Source organism: Panulirus ornatus, chromosome 69 (assembly GCF_036320965.1).
Source record: "Panulirus ornatus isolate Po-2019 chromosome 69, ASM3632096v1, whole genome shotgun sequence".
Taxonomy (NCBI): Eukaryota; Metazoa; Arthropoda; class Malacostraca; order Decapoda; family Palinuridae; genus Panulirus; species Panulirus ornatus.
In genome coordinates, this window is record NC_092292.1 from 9,238,429 (window position 1) to 9,261,233 (window position 22,805).

General features: G+C 41.7%; 1 protein-coding gene and 1 long non-coding RNA gene across 3 annotated transcripts in view; one reads left to right on the plus strand and one right to left on the minus strand.

Moving 5' to 3' along the window:
• Nucleotides 1-22,805, plus strand: part of LOC139747653 (uncharacterized) — a 137,566-nt gene that overhangs the window by 44,157 nt on the left and 70,604 nt on the right. The window lies entirely within an intron of this gene.
• Nucleotides 4,341-22,805, minus strand: part of LOC139747652 (deoxynucleoside triphosphate triphosphohydrolase SAMHD1-like) — a 204,699-nt gene continuing 186,234 nt past the window's right edge. For both annotated transcript variants that reach the window (XM_071660219.1, XM_071660217.1), the window contains exon 10: nt 4,341-5,962. In XM_071660219.1, the coding sequence (XP_071516320.1) occupies nt 5,873-5,962 (90 nt within the window). In that variant the 3' untranslated portion in view covers nt 4,341-5,872. The remainder of the gene's footprint in view (nt 5,963-22,805) is intronic.

Below are 22,805 nucleotides of genomic sequence, written 5' to 3' on the forward strand. Positions count from 1 at the left end.
TTCGTTTCACTTAGAGCCAAAACATCCAGGTTCCTTTCCTCAAACATACTACATCTCTCTCCTTTTTTCTCATCTCGGTTACATGCACACACATTTAGACAGCCCAATATGACCCTTTGAGGAGGATGAGCACTCCCCGCATGACTCCTTCTTCTGTTTCCCCTTTTAGAAAGTTAAGATACAATGAGGGGAGGGTTTGTAGCCCCTCGCTCCCATCCCTTTTAGTCGCTTTCTACGACGCATGGGGAATGCGTATGAAGTATTTTTTCTTCTGTGTCCCGAAGAATGTATATATATATATATATATATATATATATATATATATATATATATATATATATATATATAAATATATATGGTAAAGGGTAAAGGAGAAAGTGGTTTGGATATGTCTTGGGAGTAAGGTCAAGGGTTGGTGAGCGGACAAGGGCAAAGGAAGGAGTAGCACTCTTCCTGAAGCAGTTGTGGGAGTATGTGATAGAGTGGAAGAAAGTAAACTCTAGATTGATATGGGTAAAACTGAAAGTGGATGGAAAGAGATGGGTGATTATTGGTGCCTATGCATTTAGTCATGAGAAGAAAGATCGTGACAGGCAAGTGTTTTGGGAGCAGCTGCGTGAGTGTGTTAGCAGCTTTGATGCACAAGACCGGGTTATAATGATGGGTGATTTGAATGCAAAGGTGAATAATGTGGCGGTTAAGGGAATAATTGGTGCACATGGGGTGTTCAGTGCTGCAAATGGAAATGGTGAAGAGCTTGTAGAATGTGTACTGAAAAAGGACAAGTGATTGGGAATACCTGGTTTAAAAAGAGAGATATATATAAGTATTCGTATGTATGTAGGAGAGATGGCAAGAGAGCGTTATTGGATTACGTGTTAATTGATAGGCGCGTGCAAGAGAGACTTTTGGATGTTAATGTGCTGAGAGGGGCAACTGGAGGGATGTCTGATCATTGTCTTGTGGAGGCGAAGTTGAAGATTTGCAGAGGTTTTCAGAAAAGAACAGACATTGTTGGGGTGAAGAGAGTAGTGAGAGTAAGTGAGCTTCGAAAGGGGACTTGTGTGAGGAAGTACCAAGAGAGATTGAGTGCAGAATGGAAAAGGGTGAGAGCAAATGATGTAAGGGGAGTGAAGGAGGAATGGGATGTATTTAGGGAAGTAGTGATGGCTTGCGCAAAAGATGCTTGTGGCATGAGAAGGATGGGAGGTGGGCAGATTAGAAAGGGTATTGAGTAGTGGGATGAAGAGGTAGGATTGATAGTGAAAGAGAAGAGAGAGGCGTTTGGACGATTTTCACAGGGAAGTAGTGCGAATGACTAGGAGATGTATAAAAGAAAGAGGAAGGAGGTCAAGAGAAAGGTGCAAAAGATGAAAAAGAGGGCAACTGAGAGTTGGGGTGAGAGAGTATCATTAAATTTTAGGGAGAAGGAGGTAAATAAAGTGCGTAAGACACGAGAACAAATGGGAACATCGTGAAGGGGACTCATGGGGAGGTAATAACAAGTAGTGGTGAAGTGAGGAGATGGAGTGAGTATTTTGAAGGATTGTTGAATGTGTTTGATGATCAGGTGGCAGATATAGGGTGTTTTGGTTGAGGTGGTGTGAGAAGTGAGAGGGTTAGGGAGAATGGTTTGGTAACCAGAAAAGAGGTAGTGAAAACTTTGCGGAAGATGAAAGCTGGCAAGGCAGCGGGTTTGGATGGTATTGTAGTGGAATTTATTAAAAAGGGGGTGACTGTGTTGCTAACTGGTTGGTAAGGGTATTCAATGTATGTATGGTACATGGTGAAGTGCCTGAGGATTGGCGGAATGCATGCATAGTGCCATTGTATAAAGGCAAAGGGGATAAAGGTGAGTGTTCAAATTACAGAGGTATAAGTTTGTTGAGTATTCCTGGGAAATTGTATGGGAGGGTATTGATTGAGAGGTTAGAAGCATGTACAGAGCATCAGACTGGGGAAGAGCAGTGCTGTTTCAGAAATGGTAAAGGATGTGTGGATCAGTTTTTGCTCTGAAGAATGCATGTGAGAAATACTCCGAAAAACAGATGGATTTGTATGTACCATTTATGGATCTGGAGAAGGTGTATGATAGAGTTGATAAAGATGCTCTGTGGAAGGTATTAGGAGTGTATGGTGAGGGAGGCAAGTTGCTAGAAGCAGTGAAAAGTTTTTATCGAGGATGTAAGGCATGTGTACGAGTAGGAAGAGAGGAAGGTGATTGGTTCCCAGTGAATGTCGGTTTGCATCAGGGGTGCGTGATGTCTCCATGGTTGTTCAATTAGTTTATGGAAGGGGTTGTTAGGGAGGTGAATGCAAGAGTTTTGGAGAGAGGGGCAAGTATGAAGTCTGTTGTGGATGAGAGGGCTTGGAAAGTGAGTCAGTTGTTGTTCACTAATGATACAGCGCTGGTCGCTGATTTGGGCGAGAAACTGCAAAAGTTGGTGACTGAGTTTGGTAAAGTGTGTGAAAGAAGAAAGCTGAGAGTAAATGTGAATAAGAGCAAGGTCATTAGGTTCAGTAGGGTCAAAGGACAAGAAAATGGGGAGGTAGGTTTGAATGGAGAAAAACTGGAGGAAGTGAAATTTTTTAGATATCTGGGAGTGGTTTTAGCAGTGGATGGAACCACGGAAGCAGAGGTGAATCACAGGGTGGGGGAGAGGGCAAAGGTTCTGGGAGCGTTGAAGAATGTATGGAAAGCAAGAATATTATCTTGGAGAGCTGAAATGAGTATGTTTGAAGGAATAGTAGTTCCAACAATGTTATATGGGTGCAAGGCGTGGGCTATAGATAGACAGAATTGTGCGGAGGAGGGTGGATGTGTTGGAAAGGAGATGTCTGAGAACAATATGTGGTGTGAGGTGGTTTGATCAAGCAAGTAATGAAAGAGTAAGAGACATGTGTGGTAAGAAAAAGATTGTGGTTGAGAGAGCAGAAGAGGGAGTATTGAAATGGTTTGGTCACATGTAGAGAATGAGTGAGGAAAGATTGACAAAGAGGATATATGTGTCAGGAGGTGGAGGGAACGAGGAGAAGTGGGAGACCAAATTGGAAGTGGAAAGGTGAAGTGAAAAAGATTTTGAACAATCGGGGCCTGAACATACAGGAGGGTGAAAGGCGTGCAAGGAATAGTGTATTGGAACGATGTGGTATACCGGGGTCGACGTGCTGTCAATGGATTGTATCAGGGCATGTGAAGCATCTGGGTATACATCAAAGAGACGAAGCTAGGATGCCATTTGGCATCCTAGCTTCGTCTCCTCGATGTATATCAACTGACTTTTATTTCTCTCTTGTGTCTCCCCTGATGATGTGATTATTTCATGAAAGTGCACTTAGGAACTTATCGTGTTTCATTTTCCCTGTGGACTCATAGTAATATCTTGATCACGCGCAAAATTGTGAGCCTTTCCATACATGTGTATGTGGGTGGGTTGGGACATTCTTTCATCTATTTCCATGCACTGCCTTGTTAACGCAGGAGACAGCAACCAAGTATAATGAAATAGAAAAAAATATTCTGGAGCATCCTATAGAACTCAAACATCATTCACTCCCCACACCGAAAAAATCAACAGAAAAACAAGAAACAAAATGTTCTTAGAACCTTGTGTGGTACTATATGTGGACAAGATAATACTTGGCAAGCTGCTATGTCACATGATTACACTGAGGCTATCGGCTACTCAAGGGTAGGCCGTTTTGACAATTGTTTCTTTCCCTACATCTCTAAGATTTGGAGCTCTCTACCCTCTCATGTCTTTCCCAATAACTATGAATTAGCATATTCTAAATGACAGGATTTCCACTTACTCTAAAATTCATACTTTTCCTTGTCTCTTCTTTTTCCCTTTCATACCCCTCTCTATATTTTAATGAAGGCCCGGGCTTATGTGGACTCTTGTCTGTGACTGGAACCTCCAACGTAAAAGAACAAAAATGTCTCTACAAACAATTCAGCCATTCCAATCTAAACTGTGCTTCACCTGCTCGGTCATTAACTAAATCAAAAGCAAACTTAACGTCCCTGCAAACCACAGAAAACAGAGCACCTACAACTGGCTGTCTAGCAACCGTGAACACTAAACATCTACTGTGCAGAGGTGTAAAAAGTACTAAACTTTGTTACTTAATATAAAGTACTGTTACTTTGATAAAATTTACTTAGGTAAAACCAAAAGTACCGTTTCTAAAAAGTACCCACATAAAGTGCTTCAGTAGTAAAAGTACAAAAAAATAGCAACTTAAAATCACTTCTGCAGTGGCCATGATGAACATTACTTAACAATTCTTATCAGCTTTGAACGAATTACTCATTAGGTAATATAAAAACAAATGCATACTTCAACCATCTTTATTCTAAACAGAATGTTTTATTCATCCTCACAAGCAACTCAGTCACAAAATTCATAATATCAAGCCTTGTTTACTTTTGGTGTCAATTCAACAACAATGAAGAGATGCTAAGTGGCACAACTATTCATTCTGGGAAGGATAAAACACTCTTAAACAAGAAAATCTTCAATACTCAGCTACAACTCCAAAAAGTAGAGAAAACATATGTGAAGAGCTGACAAGTTTATGAACAATAACTTTAGATGCATGGATGTATACATATAAGTGAACACTACAGTGTCTCACTCATTGCTTACAATTTTAAATGTTTTAATGTATTTCTATGCTAAAAAGTACATGATTATAATTTCTTAATATTTCTGGATGTATCTTCTCATATTCAGTATAGTATTACTGGCTGAACCTAAAACACATGATGACAAAGATGACCTCTGCCTTGCCCTTCATCAGAAACCTCTTTCCACCTTTGTCAAGTGGTACCTTAGTTTAGATTCTGAGGATCTACTCACTGTGCCTCTGGGGACACCTTTTTTAGGAAAATCATATTCCAGTGCTCCTATGATTCATCAATGAAGGCATTTGTTTTCAACCTTGGTTTAATCTTATCTGAAAGTCTCCTCTGATCCTACTCCCTCATATGTGTATTCTCTCATGTTCTTGCAGAGATATGGGTTTTTTTCACCATACCCTGCCCTCTCCTTTTTTCATAAAATTTTGTATGTGTACCTTCTGTGACTGCCCTCAGTTGGCACCCAAGATGAGCAGATGGTGAGCTCTGAGCAGCTGGTATGAAGTAGGATGACGTTAAGCCACTGGTAATTGCTAATTGGTAGAGGTACTTGTATAATGAACGAGCTACTACAGTCATCTTTGGGTCATTTGTAGAGGGTGCCTCTTCACCAGATATTGAAGGAAAGAGTCCATATCCATATATGGTATTCCTAGGGAATACATCTCATACTCTCGGAACACCACCAGAGAAAAAGGCTTTTTGTCAGTATTCAAAACCTACATTTTCAATAAGTTATTCTGTCAGGAATAACCTTGAGTCACAAAAAAGTCTAAAATTTTCCAGAGACTGTAGTCTTTACTAACAACCCTCTACATCAAAAATCTATTTCTCCCTTTACAAGGTTCTTGGTATACCTTTGTTATAATTCTACCAAAAGAATGTTACCTGATATCCAAAGCCTTTTGTGAGAAAATCATCTTTTTATCTATTACCTTAAACTGCGTCTATCTATAATGAGTGAATCAATAGCATACATACTCAAAATCTACTCATATACATCAGTTACACAATTCCATGGACTTTTACACTTTGTCTTCACTCACAGACACAATGCTGACTCAGAAAATGAAAACAATATCTTTATCTACACCCATAAAACAAAACATTCCCACAGCATTGCATTAAATATAATTCTTCTGGCATTATTATTTCATATATTCATAACTCTACATTCTAACACCATCATCAGAGTTTATATTCTAAATTACTCTAGAAGGTGATCTGCTATACAGCTGGACTACCAGCAGGTGCTGAGCCGTTGGTGTGATGCTGGTTACAGTTGACTGGATTCAAAATACTGGGCCATGAGTCCACCTAGAAGAAGAGATGAGCTTTAGTCTGAGATGACCAATAACTATATAACCTAACAAAAGAAAATGAACTGCATTAATTTTTTATACTAATCCGATGTTTCCCCACATAGCAAGGTAAAACCAGGAACAAATGAAGAACTGCCTCTTTTGTTTACATTTCAATAACCACAGCAAAAAAAGCCCCACAGTCCATTATTATTTTCCCTGTTTACTTAATATGCCTTGGTTCAGCTCACTAACAGCACACTTCCTTATGTTTACCATAATGCACCAATTCTCTCTATCTCATGCATGCCTCTTACCCTGCTGCATGTTTAGGTCATGATAACCCAAGACTCTTTCATTCCATCCCTCCATTTCTTTCTCAGTTTTCCATATTCTAACAAATATTCTCAAGAATAATCTTTCTTTACTCATCCTGACTATATGTCAAAGCCATTGCAATAAACCCTGTTCTACTCTCTGTCATATTCAGTTTACTAACACGACTCTTTCTTACACTTTCATTCCTTACATGATCAACCCATCTTACACCATATATAGTCCTTACACATTTCATTACCAACACATCTACCCTCTTCCATTCCTTTGTATTTACAACTCACAACTTACATTTAAAAAAGGGGGTGACTGTATTGTTGACTGGTTGGTAAGGTTATTTACTGTATGTGTGACTCATGGTGAGGTGCCTGAGGATTGGAGGAATGCTTGTATAGTGCCATTGTACAAAGGCAAAGGGGATAAAAGTGAGTGCTCAAATTACAGAGGTATAAGTTTGTTGAGTATTCCTTGGAAATTATATGGGAGGGTATTGACTGAGAGGCTGCAGGCATGTACAGAGCATCAGATTGGGGAAAACAGTATGGTTTCAGAAGTGGTAGAGGATGTGTGGATCAGGTGTTTGCTTTGAAGAATGTATGTGAGAAATACTTAGAAAAGCAAATGGATTGGTATGTAGCATTTATGGATCTGGAGAAGGCATGTGATAGAGTCGATGGAGATGCTCTGTGGAAGGTATTAAGAATATATGGTGTGGGGAGCAAGTTGTTAGATGTAGTGAAAAGTTTTTGTCGAGGATGTAGGGCTTGTGTACGTGTAGGAAGAGAGAAAAGTGATTGGTTCTCAGTGAATGTTGGTTTCCAGCAGGGGTGTGTGATGTCTCCATCACATTTACTCTCACCTTTCTTCTTTCACACGCTTTACCAAACTCAGTCACCAGCTTCTGCAGTTTCTCACATGAATCAGCCACCAGCGCTGTATCATCAGCGAACAACAACTGACTCACTTCCCAAGCTCTCTCATCCACAACAGACTGCATACTTGCCCCTCTTGCCAAAACTCTTGCATCCGCCTCCCTAGCAACCCCATCCATAAACAAATTAAACAACCATGGAGACATCACACACCCCTGTCGCAAACCTACATTCACTGAGAACCAATCACTTTCCTCTCTTCCTATATGAAGTCTGTTGGGGATGAGAGAGCTTGGGAAGTGAGTCAGTTGTTGTTCGCTGATGATACAGCGCTGGTGGCTGATTCATGTGAGAAACTGCAGAAGCTGGTGACTGAGTTTGGTAAAGTGTGTGGAAGAAGAAAGTTAAGAGTAAATGTGAATAAGAGCAAGGTTATTAGGTACAGTAGGGTTGAGGGTCAAGTCAATTGGGAGGTGAGTTTGAACGGAGAAAAACTGGAGGAAGTGAAGTGTTTTAGATATCTGGGAGTGGATCTGGCAGTGGATGGAACCATGGAAGCGGAAGTGGATCATAGGGTGGGGGAGGGGGCGAAAATTCTGGGGGCCTTGAAGAATGTGTGGAAGTCGAGAACATTATCTCGGAGAGCAAAAATGGGTATGTTTGAAGGAATAGTGGTTCCAACAATGTTGTATGGTTGCGAGGCGTGGGCTATGGATAGAGTTGTGCGCAGGAGGATGGATGTGCTGGAAATGAGATGTTTGAGGACAATGTGTGGTGTAAGGTGGTTTGATCGAGTGAGTAACGTAAGGGTAAGAGAGATGTGTGGAAATAAAAAGAGCGTGGTTGAGAGAGCAGAAGAGGGTGTTTTGAAGTGGTTTGGGCACATGGAGAGGATGAGTGAGGAAAGATTGACCAAGAGGATATATGTGTCGGAGGTGGAGGGAGCAAGGAGAAGAGGGAGACCAAATTGGAGGTGGAAAGATGGAGTGAAAAAGATTTTGTGTGATCGGGGCCTGAACATGCAGGAGGGTGAAAGGAGGGCAAGGAATAGAGTGAATTGGAGCGATGTGGTATACCGGGGTTGACGTGCTGTCAGTGGATTGAATCAAGGCATGTGAAGCGTCTGGGGTAAACCATGGAAAGCTGTGTAGGTATGTATATTTGCGTGTGTGGACGTGTGTATATACATGTGTATGGGGGGGGTTGGGCCATTTCTTTCGTCTGTTTCCTTGCGCTACCTCGCAAACGCGGGAGACAGCGACAAAGTATAAAAAAAAAAGAAAAAAAAAAAAAAAATATATATATATATATATATATATATATATATATATTATCCCTGCGTTGACGTGCTGTCAGTGGATTGAATCAGGGCATGTGAAGCGTCTGGGGTAAACCATGGAAAGCTGTGTAGGTATTATATTTGCGTGTGTGGACGTATGTATATACATGTGTATGGGGGTGGGTTGGGCCATTTCTTTCGTCTGTTTCCTTGCGCTACCTCGCAAACGCGGGAGACAGCGACAAAGCAAAAAAAAAAAAAAAAAAAAAAAAAAAATATATAAATACCACAATGTTCCAATTCACTCTATTCCTGGCACGCCTTTCACCTTTCTGCATGTTCAGGCCCCAATCGCTCAGAATCTTTTTCACTCCATCCTTCCACCTCCAATTTGGTCTCCCACTTCTCCTTGTTCCCTCCACCTCTGACACATATATCCTCTTTGTCAATCTTTCCACACTCATTCTCTCTATGTGACCAAACCATTTCAATACACTCTCTTCTGCTCTCTCAACCACACTCTTTTTTTATTACCACACATCTCTCTTACCCATTCATTACTTACTCGATCAAACTACCTCATACCACATATTGTCCTCAAACATCTCATTTCCAACACATCCACCTTCCTCCACAAAATCCTATGTATAGCCCATGCCTCGCAACCATATAACAATGTTGGAACCACTATTCCTTCAAACATACCCATTTTTGCTTTCCGAGATAATGTTCTCGCCTCCCACACATTTTTCAACGCTCCAAGAGCCTTCGCAAACTTCCCCACCCTGTGATTCGCTTCCACTTCCATGGTTCCATCCGCTGCCAAATCCACTCCCAGATATCTAAAACACTTCACTCCCTCCAGTTTTACTCTAGTCAAACTTACCTCCTACTTGACTTGTTCCTCAACCCTACTGTACCTAATAACCTTGCTCTTATTCACATATACCTTCAACTTTCTTCATTCACATACACTTTGCCAAACTATGTCACCATTGCAGTTTATCACCCGAATCAGCCACCAGTGTTGTATCATCAGCGAGCAACAATTGGCTCACTTCCCAAGCCCTCTCATCCACAACAGACTACATACTTGCCCCTCTCTCAAAAACTCTTGCATTCACCTTCCTAACAACCCCTTCGATAAACAAATGAAAAAACCATGGAGACATCACGCACCCCTGCTGCAAACTGACACTTACTGATAACCAATCACATTCGTCTCTGCCAACTAGTACACATGCCTTACATCCTTGATAAAAACTTTTCACTGCTTCTAGCTACTTTTCTCCCACACCATATACTCTTAATACCTTCCACAGAGCATCTCTATCAACTCTATCATATGCTTTCTCCAGATAGATCCATAAATGCTACATATAGATCCATCTGCTTTTCTAAGTATTTCTCGCATACATTCTTCAAAGCAAACACCTGATCCACACATCCTCTACCACTTATGAAAGAACAATGCTCTTCCCCAATCTGATGCTCTGTACATGCCTTCATCATCTCAATACCCTCCCATATAGTTTCCCAGGAATACTCAACAAACTTATACATCTGTAATTTGAACACTCACCTTTATCCTCTTTGCCTTTGTGCAATGGCACTATGCAATTATTCTGCCAATCCTCAGGCACTTCACCATAAGCCATATATACAATGAATATCCTAGCCAACCAGTCAACAACACAGTCATCCCCATTTTTAATAAATTCCTCTGCAATACCTCCTTCCAAAACATCTATTTATTCTCCCTAAAATTTAATGATACTCTCTCACCCCAACTCTCATTTGCCTTCTTTTTCACCTCTTGCACCTTTCTCTTGCCCCCTCTCCCTCTTTCTTTTATACATCTCCCAGTCATTTGCACTATTTCCCAACAAAAATTGTCCAACTGCCTCTGTCTTCTCTTTTACTAATAATATCACTTCTTCATCCCACCACTCACAACCCTTTCTAATCTGCTCACCTCCCACACTTCTCATAATAATAAAAATAATGATAATAATAACGATAATAATAATTTTTTTTCTTTTTTTTTTGCCGCTGTCTCCCGCGTTTGCGAGGTAGCGCAAGAAAACAGACGAAAGAAATGGCCCATCCCACCCCCATGCACATGTATATACATACACGTCCACACACGCAAATATACATACCTACACAGCTTTCCATGGTTTACCCCAGACGCTTCACATGCCCTGATTCAATCCACTGACAGCACGTCAACCCCGGAATACCACATCGATCCAATTCACTCTATTCCTTGCCCTCCTTTCACCCTTCTGCATGTTCAGGCCCCGATCACACAAAATCCTTTTCACTCCATCTTTCTACCTCCAATTTGGTCTCCCACTTCTCCTCGTTCCCTCCACCTCCGACACATATATCCTCTCGGTCAATCTTTCCTCACTCATTCTCTCCATGTGCCCAAACCATTTCAAAACACCCTCTTCTGCTCTCTCAACCACGCTCTTTTTATTTCCACACATCTCTCTTACCCTTACGTTACTTACTCGATCAAACCACCTCACACCACACATTGTCCTCAAACATCTCATTTCCAGCACATCCACCCTCCTGCGCACAACTCTATCCATAGCCCACGCCTCGCAACCATACAACATTGTTGGAACCACTATTCCTTCAAACATACCCATTTTTGCTTTCCGAGATAATGTTCTCGACTTCCACACATTCTTCAAGGCTCCCAGGATTTTCGCCCCCTCCCCCACCTTATGATTCACTTCCGCTTCCATGGTTCCATCCGCTGCCAGATCCACTCCCAGATATCTAAAACCCTTTACTTCCTCCAGTTTTTCTCCATTCAAACTTACCTCCCAATTGACTTGACCCTCAACCCTACTGTACCTAATAACCTTGCTCTTATTCACATTTACTCTTAACTTTCTTCTTTCACACACTTTACCAAACTCAGTCACCAGACTATGCAGTTTCTCACATGAATCAGCCACCAGCACTGTATCATCAGCGAACAACAACTGACTCGCTTCCCAAGCCTCTCATCCACAACAGACTTCATACTTGCCCCTCTTTCCAAAACTCTTACATTCACCTACCTAACAACCCCATCCATGAACAAATTAAACAACCATGGAGACATCACACACCCCTGCCACAAACCTACATTCACTGAGAACCAATCACTTTCCTCTCTTCCTACACGTACACATGCCTTATATCCTCGATAAACCTTTTCACTGCTTCTAACAACTTGCCTCCCACACCATATATTCTTAATACCTTCCACAGAGCATCTCTATCAACTTTTATCATATGCCTTCTCCAGATCCATAAATGCTACATACAAATCCATTTGCTTTTCTAAGTATTTCTCACATACATTCTTCAAAGCAAACACCTGATCCACACATCCTCTACCACTTCTGAAACCACACTGCTCTTCCCCAATCTGATGCTCTGTACATGCCTTCACCCTCTCAATCAATACCCTCCCATATAATTTACCAGGAATACTCAACAAACTTATACCTCTGTAATTTGAGCACTCACTCTTATCCCCTTTGCCTTTGTACAATGGCACTATGCACGCATTCCGCCAATCCTCAGGCACCTCACCATGAGTCATACATACATTAAATAACCTTACCAACCAGTCAACAATACAGTCACCCCTTTTTTAATAATTTCCACTGCAATACCATCCAAACCTGCTGCCTTGCCGGCTTTCATCTTCCGAAAAGCTTTTACTACCTCTTCTCTGTTTACCAAATCATTTTCCCCAACCCTCTCACTTTGCACACCACCTTGACCAAAACACCCTATATCTGCCACTCTTATCATCAAACACATTCAATAAACCTTCAAAATACTCACTCCATCTCCTTCTCACATCACCACTACTTGTTATCACCTCCCCATTTGCGCCCTTCACTGAAGTTCCCATTTGCTCCCTTGTCTTACGCACTTTATTTACCTCCTTCCAAAACATCTTTTTATTCTCCCTAAAAGTTAATGATACTCTCTCACCCCAACTCTCATTTGCCCTCTCTTTCACCTCTTGCACCTTTCTCTTGACCTCCTGTCTCTTTCTTTTATACATCTCCCACTCAATTGCATTTTTTCCCTGCAAAAATCGTCCAAATGCCTCTCTCTTCTCTTTCACTAATAATCTTACCACTTCATCCCACCACTCACTACCCTTTCTAATCAACCCACCTCCCACTCTTCTCATGCCACAAGCATCTTTTGCGCAATCCATCACTGATTCCCTAAATACATCCCATTCCTCCCCCACTCCCCTTACTTCCATTGTTCTCACCTTTTTCCATTCTGTACTCAGTCTCTCCTGGTACTTCCTCACACAAGTCTCCTTCCCAAGCTCACTTACTCTCACCACCCTCTTCACCCCAACATTCACTCTTCTGAAAACCCATACAAATCTTCACCTTAGCCTCCACAAGATAATGATCAGACATCCCTCCAGTTGCACCTCTCAGCACATTAACATACGAAAGTCTCTCTTTCGCACGCCTGTCAATTAATACATAATCCAATAACGCTCTCTGGCCATCTCTCCTACTTACATACCTATACTTATGTTTATCTCGCTTTTTAAACCAGGTATTCCCAATCCCCAGTCCTTTTTCAGCACATAAATCTACAAGCTCTTCACCATTTCCATTTACAACACTGAACACCCCATGTATACCAATTATTCCCTCAACTGCCACATTACTCACCTTTGCATTCAAATCACCCATCACTATAACCCGGTCTCGTGCATCAAAACCACTAACACACTCATTCAGCTGCTCCCAAAACACTTGCCTCTCATGATCTTTCTTCTCATGCCCAGGTGCATATGCACCAATAATCACCCATCTCTCTCCATTTACTTTCAGTTTTACCCATATTAATCGAGAATTTACTTCCTTACATTCTATCACATACTCCCACAACTCCTGTTTCAGGAGTACTGCTACTCCTTCCCTTGCTCTTGTCCTCTCACTAACCCCTGACTTTACTCCCAAGACATTCCCAAACCACTCTTCCCCTTTACCCTTGAGCTTCGTTTCACTCAGAGCCAAAACATCCAGGTTCCTTTCCTCAAACATACTACCTATCTCTCCTTTTTTCACATCTTGGTTACATCCACACACATTTAGACACCCCAGTCTGAGACTTCGAGGAGGATGAGCACTCCCCACGTGACTTTTTCTTCTGTTTCCCATTTTAGAAAGTTAAAAATACAAGGAGGGGAGGATTTCTGGCCCCCCGCTCCCGCTCCCTCTAGTCGCCTTCTACGACACGCGAGAAATGAGTGGGAAGTATTCTTTCACCCCTATCCCCAGGGATATATCCCTGGGGATAGGGGAGAAAGAATACTTCCCACGTATTCCCTGCGTGTCGTAGAAGGCGACTAAAAGGGGAGGGAGCGGGGGGCTGGAAATCCTCCCCTCTCAAATTTTTTTAATTTTCCAAAAGAAGGAACAGAGAAGGGGGCCAGGTGAGGATATTCCCTCAATGGCCCAGTCCTCTGTTCTTAACGCTACCTCGCTAACACAGGAAATGGCGAGTAGTTTGAAAAAAAAAAAAATATATATATATATATATATATATATATATATATATATATATATATATATATATATATATTCCCTGCGTGTCGTAGAAGGCGACTAAAAGGGGAGGGAGCGGGGGGCTGGAAATCCTCCCCTCTCACTTTTTTTTTTAATTTTCCAAAAGAGGGAACAGAGAAGAAGCCCAGGTGAGGATATTCCCTCAAGGGCCCAGTCCTCTGTTCTCAACACTACCTCGCTAATGCGGGAAATGACGAATAGTATGAAAGAAAAGAAAGATATATATATATATATATTTTCATACGATTCGCCGTTTCCCGCGTTTGCGAGGTAGCGTTAAGAACAGAGGACTGGGCCTTAGACGGAAAATCCTCACCTGGCCCCCTTCTCTGTTCCCTCTTTTGGAAAATTAAAAAAAAACGAGAGGGGAGGATTTCCAGCCACCCGCTCCCTTCCCATTTAGTCGCCTTCTACGACACGCAGGGAATACGTGGGAAGTATTCTTTCTCCCCTATCCCCAGGGATAAATTCAAACTTACACAGCTTTCCATGGTTTACCCCACATGCTTCACATGCCCTGATTCAATCCACTGACGATTCGCCAGTGGATCTTATGAAGATCCATAAATGCTACATACAAATCCATTTGCTTTTCTAAGTATTTCTCACATACATTCTTCAAAGCAAACACCTGATCCACACATCCTCTACCACTTCTGAAACCACACTGCTCTTCCCCAATCTGATGCTCTGTACATGCCCTCTGTACATGTACTTCACCCTCTCAATCAATACCCTCCCATTTATAATTTACCAGGAATACTCAACAAACTTATACCTCTGTAATTTGAGCACTCACTCTTATCCCCTTTGCCTTTGTACAATGGCACTATGCACGCATTCCGCCAATCCTCAGGCACCTCACCATGAGTCATACATACATTAAATAACCTTACCAACCAGTCAATAATACAATCACCCCCTTTTTTAATAAATTCCACTGCAATACCATCCAAACCTGCTGCCTTGCCGGCTTTCATCTTCCGCAAAGCTTTTACTACCTCTTCTCTGTTTACCAAATCATTTTCCCTAACCCTCTCACTTTGCACACCACCTCGACCAAAACACCCTATATCTGCCACTCTATCATCAAACACATTCAACATATATATATATATATATATATATATATTTTTTTTTTTTTTTTGCTTTGTCGCTGTCTCCCGCGTTTGCGAGGTAGCGCAAGGAAACAGACGAAAGAAATGGCCCAACCCACCCCCATACACATGTATATACATACGTCCACACACGCAAATATACATACCTACACAGCTTTCCATGGTTTACCCCAGACGCTCCACATGTCTTGATTCAATCCACTGACAGCACGTCAACCCCGGTATACCACATCGCTCCAATTCACTCTATTCCTTGCCCTCCTTTCACCCTCCTGCATGTTCAGGCCCCAATCACACAAAATCTTTTTCACTCCGTCTTTCCACCTCCAATTTGGTCTCCCTCTTCTCCTCGTTCCCTCCACCTCCGACACATATATCCTCTTGGTCAATCTTTCCTCACTCATTCTCTCCATGTGACCAAACCATTTCAAAACACCCTATTCTGCTCTCTCAACCACGCTCTTTTTATTTCCACACATCTCTCTTACCCTTACGTTACTTACTCGATGAAACCACCTCACACCACACATTGTCCTCAAACATCTCATTTCCAGCACATCCATCCTCCTGCGCACAACTGTATCCATAGTCCACGCCTCGCAACCATACAACATTGTTGGAACCACTATTCCTTCACTGCATGAGACAGTGAAGGGCACTAGTGAGGAGGTAGTAACAAGTGGTGGTGGGCTGGGAAGGAGATGGTTTGAGTATTTTGAGGGTTTGATGAATAATTTTGATGATGGAGTGGCAGATGTGGGGTGTTTTGGTTGAGGTGGTGTGAGAAGTGAGAGCATCAGGGAGATTGGTTTGGTAAACAGAGGAGAGGTAGTGAAAGGTTTACGGAAGATGAAAGCCAGCAATGTGGCAGGTTTGGATGGTATTGCAGTGGAATTTATTAAACAAGGGGGTGAATGTTTTGTTGACTGCTTGGTAGGGATATTCAGTGTATGTATAGTTCAGGGTAAGGTGCCTGAGGATTGGCAGAATGCATGCATAATGCCATTATATAAAGGCACAGGGGATAAAGGTGAGTGTTCAAATCGCAGGGGGTATATGTTTGTTGAGTATTCCTGGGAAATTGTATGGGAGGGTATTGACTGAGAGGGTAAAGGCACGTACAGAGCAGCAGATTGGGGAAGAGCAGTGTGGTTTCAGAGGTGGTAGAGGATGTGTGGATCAGGTGTTTACTATGAAGAATGTAAGTGAGAAATACTTAGAAAAGCAGATGGATTTGTATGTAGCATTTATGGATCTGGAGAAAGCATATGATAGAGTGGATAGAGATGCTTTGTGGAAGGTATCAAGAGAATATGGTGTGGAAGGTAAGTTGCTAGAAGCAGTGAAAAGTTTTATCAAGGATGTAAGACATGTGTACGAGTAGGACGAGAGGAAAGTGATTGGTTCTCGGTGAATGTCGGTTTGTGGAAGGGGTGCATGATGTCTCCATGGCTGTTCAATTTGTTTATGGATGGGGTTGTTAGGGAGGTGAATGCAAGAGTTTTGGAGAGAGGGGCAAGTGTGCAGTCTGGTTGTGGGTATGAGAGGCTTGGAAGTGAGGTCAGTTGTTGTTTGCTGATGAACAGTTACTGGTGGCTGATTTGGTGAGAAACTGTGGAAGTTTGGTTGACTGAGTTTGGTGAAGTGTTTGTGAAAGAAGAGTCGAGGAGTAAAATGGTGAATATGGAGCAAGGTTGTTAGTTCATTACGTTACGGGACAAGGTTAATTGGGAGGTAACTTTGAATGGAGAAAAAAAACTGGAGGAAGTGAAGTGTTTTAGATATATGGGAGTGGATCTGGCAGGGAATGAAAACCATGGAAGCGGAAGTGGATCATTGGGTGGGGGGGGGGCGAAAATTTGGGGGCCCTTGGAAGAATGTGTGGAAGTCGGAGAACATTATTGGAGGCAAAACTGGTGTATGTTTGAAGGAATAGTTGGTTCAACAATGTTGTATGGTTGCGATGCGTGGGCTATGATAGTAGAGTTTTGCGCAGGAGGATGGATGTGCTGAATGAGATGTTTGAGGACCAATGTGTCGGTGTGAGGTGGTTTGTTCGAGTGAGTAACGTACGGCGTAAGAGAGATGTGTGGAAATAAAAAGGGCGTGGTGGGAGAGCGCAGAAGCGGGTGTTTTGCGAGGTGTGGGCAAATTGATGAGAATGAGTTGAAGGAAAGATTGCCAAGAGGGATATGTGTCGGATGGTGGAGGGAGCAAGGAGAAGAGGGAGACAAATTGGAGGTGGAACGATGGGAGGTGGAAAAAGATTTTGTAGTGATCGGGGCTGAACATGCAGGAGGGGTGAGTGAAGGGAGGGCAAGGAATTAGGTGAATTGGAGCTATGTGTGGTATTACCGGGGTTGACTTGTGTAGTGGATTGAATCAAGGCAAGTGAAGGTCTGGGGTAAACCATGGAAAAAGCTGTGTAGGTATGTATATTTGCTGTGTGTTGGACGTGTGTAGTTCTAATGTGTATGGGGGGGGGTTGGGCCAATTTCTTTCGTCGTTCCTTGCGTACTCGCAAACGCGGGGATGACAGCGACAAAGTATAAAAAAAGAAAAAAAAAAAAAAATATATATATATTTTCTATATATATATATATATTATCCCTGCGTTGTACGTGCGTCAGTGGGTTGAATCAGGGCATGTGAAGAGTCTGGGGTAAACATGGAAAGCTGTGTAGGGTATTATTTGCGTGTGTGGACGTATGTATTATACATGTGTATGGGGGTGGGTTAGGGGCCATTTCTTTCGTCTGTTTCCTTGCGCTACCTCGCAAACGAGGGATGACAGCGACAATGCAAAAAAAAAAAAAAAAAAAAGAAAAAAAATATATAATAGCCCAATGTTCAATTCACTCTATTCTGGCATGCCTTTCACCTTTCTGCATGTTCAGGCCCAATCGCTCAGAATTTTTTTCACTCCATCCTTCAAACCTACAATTTGGTCTACCACTTTCCTTGTTCCCTCACCTTGACACATATTCCTCTTTGTCAATCTTTCCACATCATTCTCTCTATGTGACCAAAACATTTCAATTCACTCTCTTTTCTCTCTCAACCACATCTTTTTTTATTCCACACCATCGTCTCTTAACCATTCATTACTTACTCGATCAAATACCTCATACACATATTGTCCTCAAAAACAATCTCATTTCCACACCTCCTACCCCTTCCTCACAAAAATCCTATGTATAGCCAGCCTCACAACCATATAACAATGTTTGATCCCACTAATTCCTTCAAAACATACCATTTATGCTTTCCGAGATAATGTTTCGCCTCACACATTTTTCTCTGCTTCTAAGAGCCTTCGCAAACTTCCCACCTGTGATTCGCTTCCATTCCTGGTTCCATTCGTGCCAAATCCACTCCAGATTATTCTAAAACTACTTCACTCCTCCAGTTTTACTCTAGTCAAACTTACCTCTACTTGACTTTTCCTCCACCTACTGTACTAATACTATGCTCTTATTCACATTTCCTCAACTTTCTTCATTCACATACACGTTGCCAACTATTTGTCACCATTGCAGTTTATCACCGAATCAGCCACCAGTGTTGTATCATCAGCGAGCAACAATTGGTCACTTCCAAGCCCTCTCATCCACAACAGATACATATTTGCCCCTCTCTAAAATTCTTGCCATTCACCTTCTAAAACCCCTTCGATAAACAAATGGAAATAAACCATGGAGACGTCAACGCACCCTGCTGCAAAAATCAAAAATTGGGAAAACACTTAATGATAACCTATCACGTTGTCTCTGCAAACTAGTACACATGCCTTACATCCTTGTAAAACTTTTCACTGCTTCTAGCTACTTTTCTCCCACAACATATACTCTTAATACTTCACAGAGCATCTTATCAACTACTATCATATGCTTTTCCAGATTGATCCATAAATGCTACTATAGATCATTGCTTTTCTAAAGTATTCTCGCATACATTCTTCAAAGCAAACACCTGATCAACATCTCTACCACTGTATGAAAGATCAATGCTCTTCCCCAATCTGATGCTCTGTTACATCGCCTTCAATACATCTCAATACCCTCCCATATAGTTTCCCGGAATACCAACAACTTATACTTTTGTAATGTGAACCCTACCTTTCTCCTCTTTGCCTTGTGCAATGGCACTGCAATTATTCTGCCAATCCTCAGGCACTTCACATAAGCCATATATACCAAAGAATATCAAGCCAACCATCAACAACACAGTCACCCCGTATTTAATAAAATCCTCTGCATACCTCCTTCCAAAACATATTTATTCTCCTAAATTATATGGTACTTCTCTCACCCCAACTCTCATTGGCCTTTCTTTTCCTCTTGACCTTTATCTTTGCCCCCTCTCCTCTTTTTTATACATCTCCAGTCATGTGCATCTATTTCCACAAAAATTGTCCCAAAAGCCTCTGTTCTTCTTTTTATAATATATCACTTCTTCATCCACATCAACTACCCTTTTTATCTGCCACCTCCCACACTTCTCATAATAATAAAATAATGATAATGTATAATAAACGTAATAATAATTTTTTTTCTTTTTTTTTTCGCTGTATCCCGCGTTTGCGATGGGTATGCAAAGGAAACAGAGAAAGGAAATGGCCAACCACCCCATGCACATGTATATACATACCACGTCCACTCGGCATAATACATACCTACCAGCTTTCCTATGGTTTAACCCAGTCGCTTCACATGCCTATTCAATCCACTGAAGCACGTCAACCCGGAATACCACATCGATCCATTCACTCTATTCCTTGCCCTACTTTCACCCTCTTGCATGTTCAGGCCCGATCCACACAAAATCCTTTTCACTAATCTTTCCACCTCCATTTGATCTCTCCCAATTCTCACGTTCCCTCCACTCCGGAAACATATATCCTCTCGGTCAATCTTTCTCATCATTCTTCCATGTGCCCATAACATTTCAATACACCCTCTTCTGCTCTCTCAACACGCTTCTTTTTATTTCCAACATCTCTTTACCCATACGTTACTTACTCGATCAAACCCCCCCACCTCCTCACCACACATTGTCCTCAAAAATTTCATTTCCAGCACATCCACTCCTGCGCACAACTCTACATTAGCCCACGCCTTCGAACCTTACAACATTGTTGGAACACTATTCCTTCAAACATACCATTTTTGCTTCCGAGATTAATGTTCTCGTATTCCACACATTCTTCAGGCTCCCAGGATTTTCGCCCCCTCCCACCTTATGATTCACTGTTCCATGGTTCCATCCGCTGCAGATCCACTCCAGATATCTTACAACCCTTTACTTCCTCCAGGTTTTTCTCCATTCAAAACTTACTCCCAATTGACTTGACCCTCAACCCTACTGACTTAATACCTTGCTCTTATTCACATGTACTTTAATTTCTTCTTTCACCACACTTTACCAAACTCAGTCACAGACTATGGCAGTTTTCACATGATTCAGCCACCAGCATGTATCATCATGTGGAACAACAATGACTCGCTTCCAGCTCTCTCATCCACAACAGACTTATACTTGCCCCTCTTTCCAAAAATTAACATGCATCCTACTACCACCCCATCCATGAACAAATTAAACAACATGGTGGACATCACCACACCCCTGCACAAACTACATTCACTGAGAACCAATCACTTTCCTCTTTCCTTACACGTACACATGCCTTATTTCCTCGATAAAAACCTTTTCACTGCTATCTAACAACTTGCCTCCACACCATTATTATTCTGACAAACCATCTACCACAGAGATCGCTTCAATTTTATATATGCCCTTCTCAGATCCATAAATGCTACATACAAATCCATTTTGTTTTCAATGTATTTCTCACTACATTCTTCAAAGGCAAAACACCTGATCCACACATCCTCTACCCCTTCTGAAACCACACTGCTCTTCCCCAATTCTGATGCTAGTACATTCCATCACCCGCTCAATCAATACCCTCCATATAATTTACCAGAATTACACACAAACTTCATACCTCTGTATTGAGCACTCACTCTTATCCCCTTTGCTTTGTCAATGGCATTGCACGCATTCGCCAATCCTCAGGCACCCCTCACCATGAGTCATTACATACATTAAATAACCTTACCAACCAGTCAACAAATACAGTTCACCCTTTTTAATATATTTCCACTGCTATACCATCAAAACTCTGCCTTGCCGGCTTTAATCTTCCGCAAAGCCTTTTTTACTACATTTCTGTTACCAATCTTTTTCCAACCCTCTGATACTTAGCACACCACCTTGACCCAAAAAACCCACCTATATCTGCACTCTATCATCAAACAATTCAATATAAACCTTTCAATAATACTCATCCATCTCCTTCTCACATCTACAACTACTTGTTTATCACTCCCCATTTGCGCCCTTCACTGAAGTTCCCAAATTGTCCTTGTCTTACGCATTTATTTACTCCTTCCAAAAACATCTTTTATCTCCCTAAAATTTAATGATACTCTTCACCCAAACTTCATTTGCCCTCTTTTTCACTTTGCCACTTTCTCTTGACTCTGTCTCATTTTTTATACATCTTCCCACTCACTTGCATTTATTCCCTGAAATAAAATCGTTCCACATGCTTCTCTTCTCTTTCACTAATAATCTTACCACTTCCATCACCGCTCACTACCTTTTAAATCAACCCACCTCCCACTCTTCTATGCCAAAGTATCTTTAGCGCAATCCATCACTGAATCCTAAATAATCCATTCCTCCCCCAACTCCCCTTACTTCCATTGTTCTACCTTTTTTCCATTCTGTACTCTGTCCTCTCCTGGTACTTCTCACAAAGTCTCTTCCCAGCTCAATTACTCTCAACCCCCTTCTTCACCCCCAACATTCACTCTTTGAAAACCATAAAATCTTCACCTTAGCCTCCACAAGATATTGATCTGGCATCCCTCCAGTTGCACTCTCAGCAATTAACTTGCGAAAGTTCTCTTTCGCCGTCCTGTCAATTAAACATAATCAATAACGCTCTCTGGCCATCTCTCCTACTTACATACTATATTATGTATATCTCGCTTTTTAAACCAGGTTTCCCAATCCCCAGTCCTTTTTCAGCACAAAAGCTACATGATCTTCACCATTTCCATTTACAACACTGAACACCATGTATACCAATTATTCCTCAACTGCACATTACTCACCTTTGCATTCAATCACCCATCATATAACTGTCTCGTGCATCAAAACCACTACACACTCATTCAGCTGCTCCAAAACACTTGCCTCTCATGATCTTTCTTCTCATGCCCAGGTGCAATATGCACCAATAATCACCATCTCTCTCCATTTACTTTCAGTTTTACCCATAATTAATCGAGAATTTACTTTCTTACATCTATCACATACTCCAAAACTCCTGTTTCAGGAGTACTGCTACTCCTTCCTTGCTCTTGTCTCTCACTAAACCTGACTTTACTCCAGGACATTCCCCAAACCACTCTTCCCTTTTACTTGGGCGATTCGTTTCACTCAGAAGCCAAAACATCTCCGGTTCCTTTCTCAACTACTACCTATCTCTCCTATTTTACATTCTTGGTAACTCACAAATTTCGACACCCAGTCTGAGACTTCGAGGAGGTGAGCC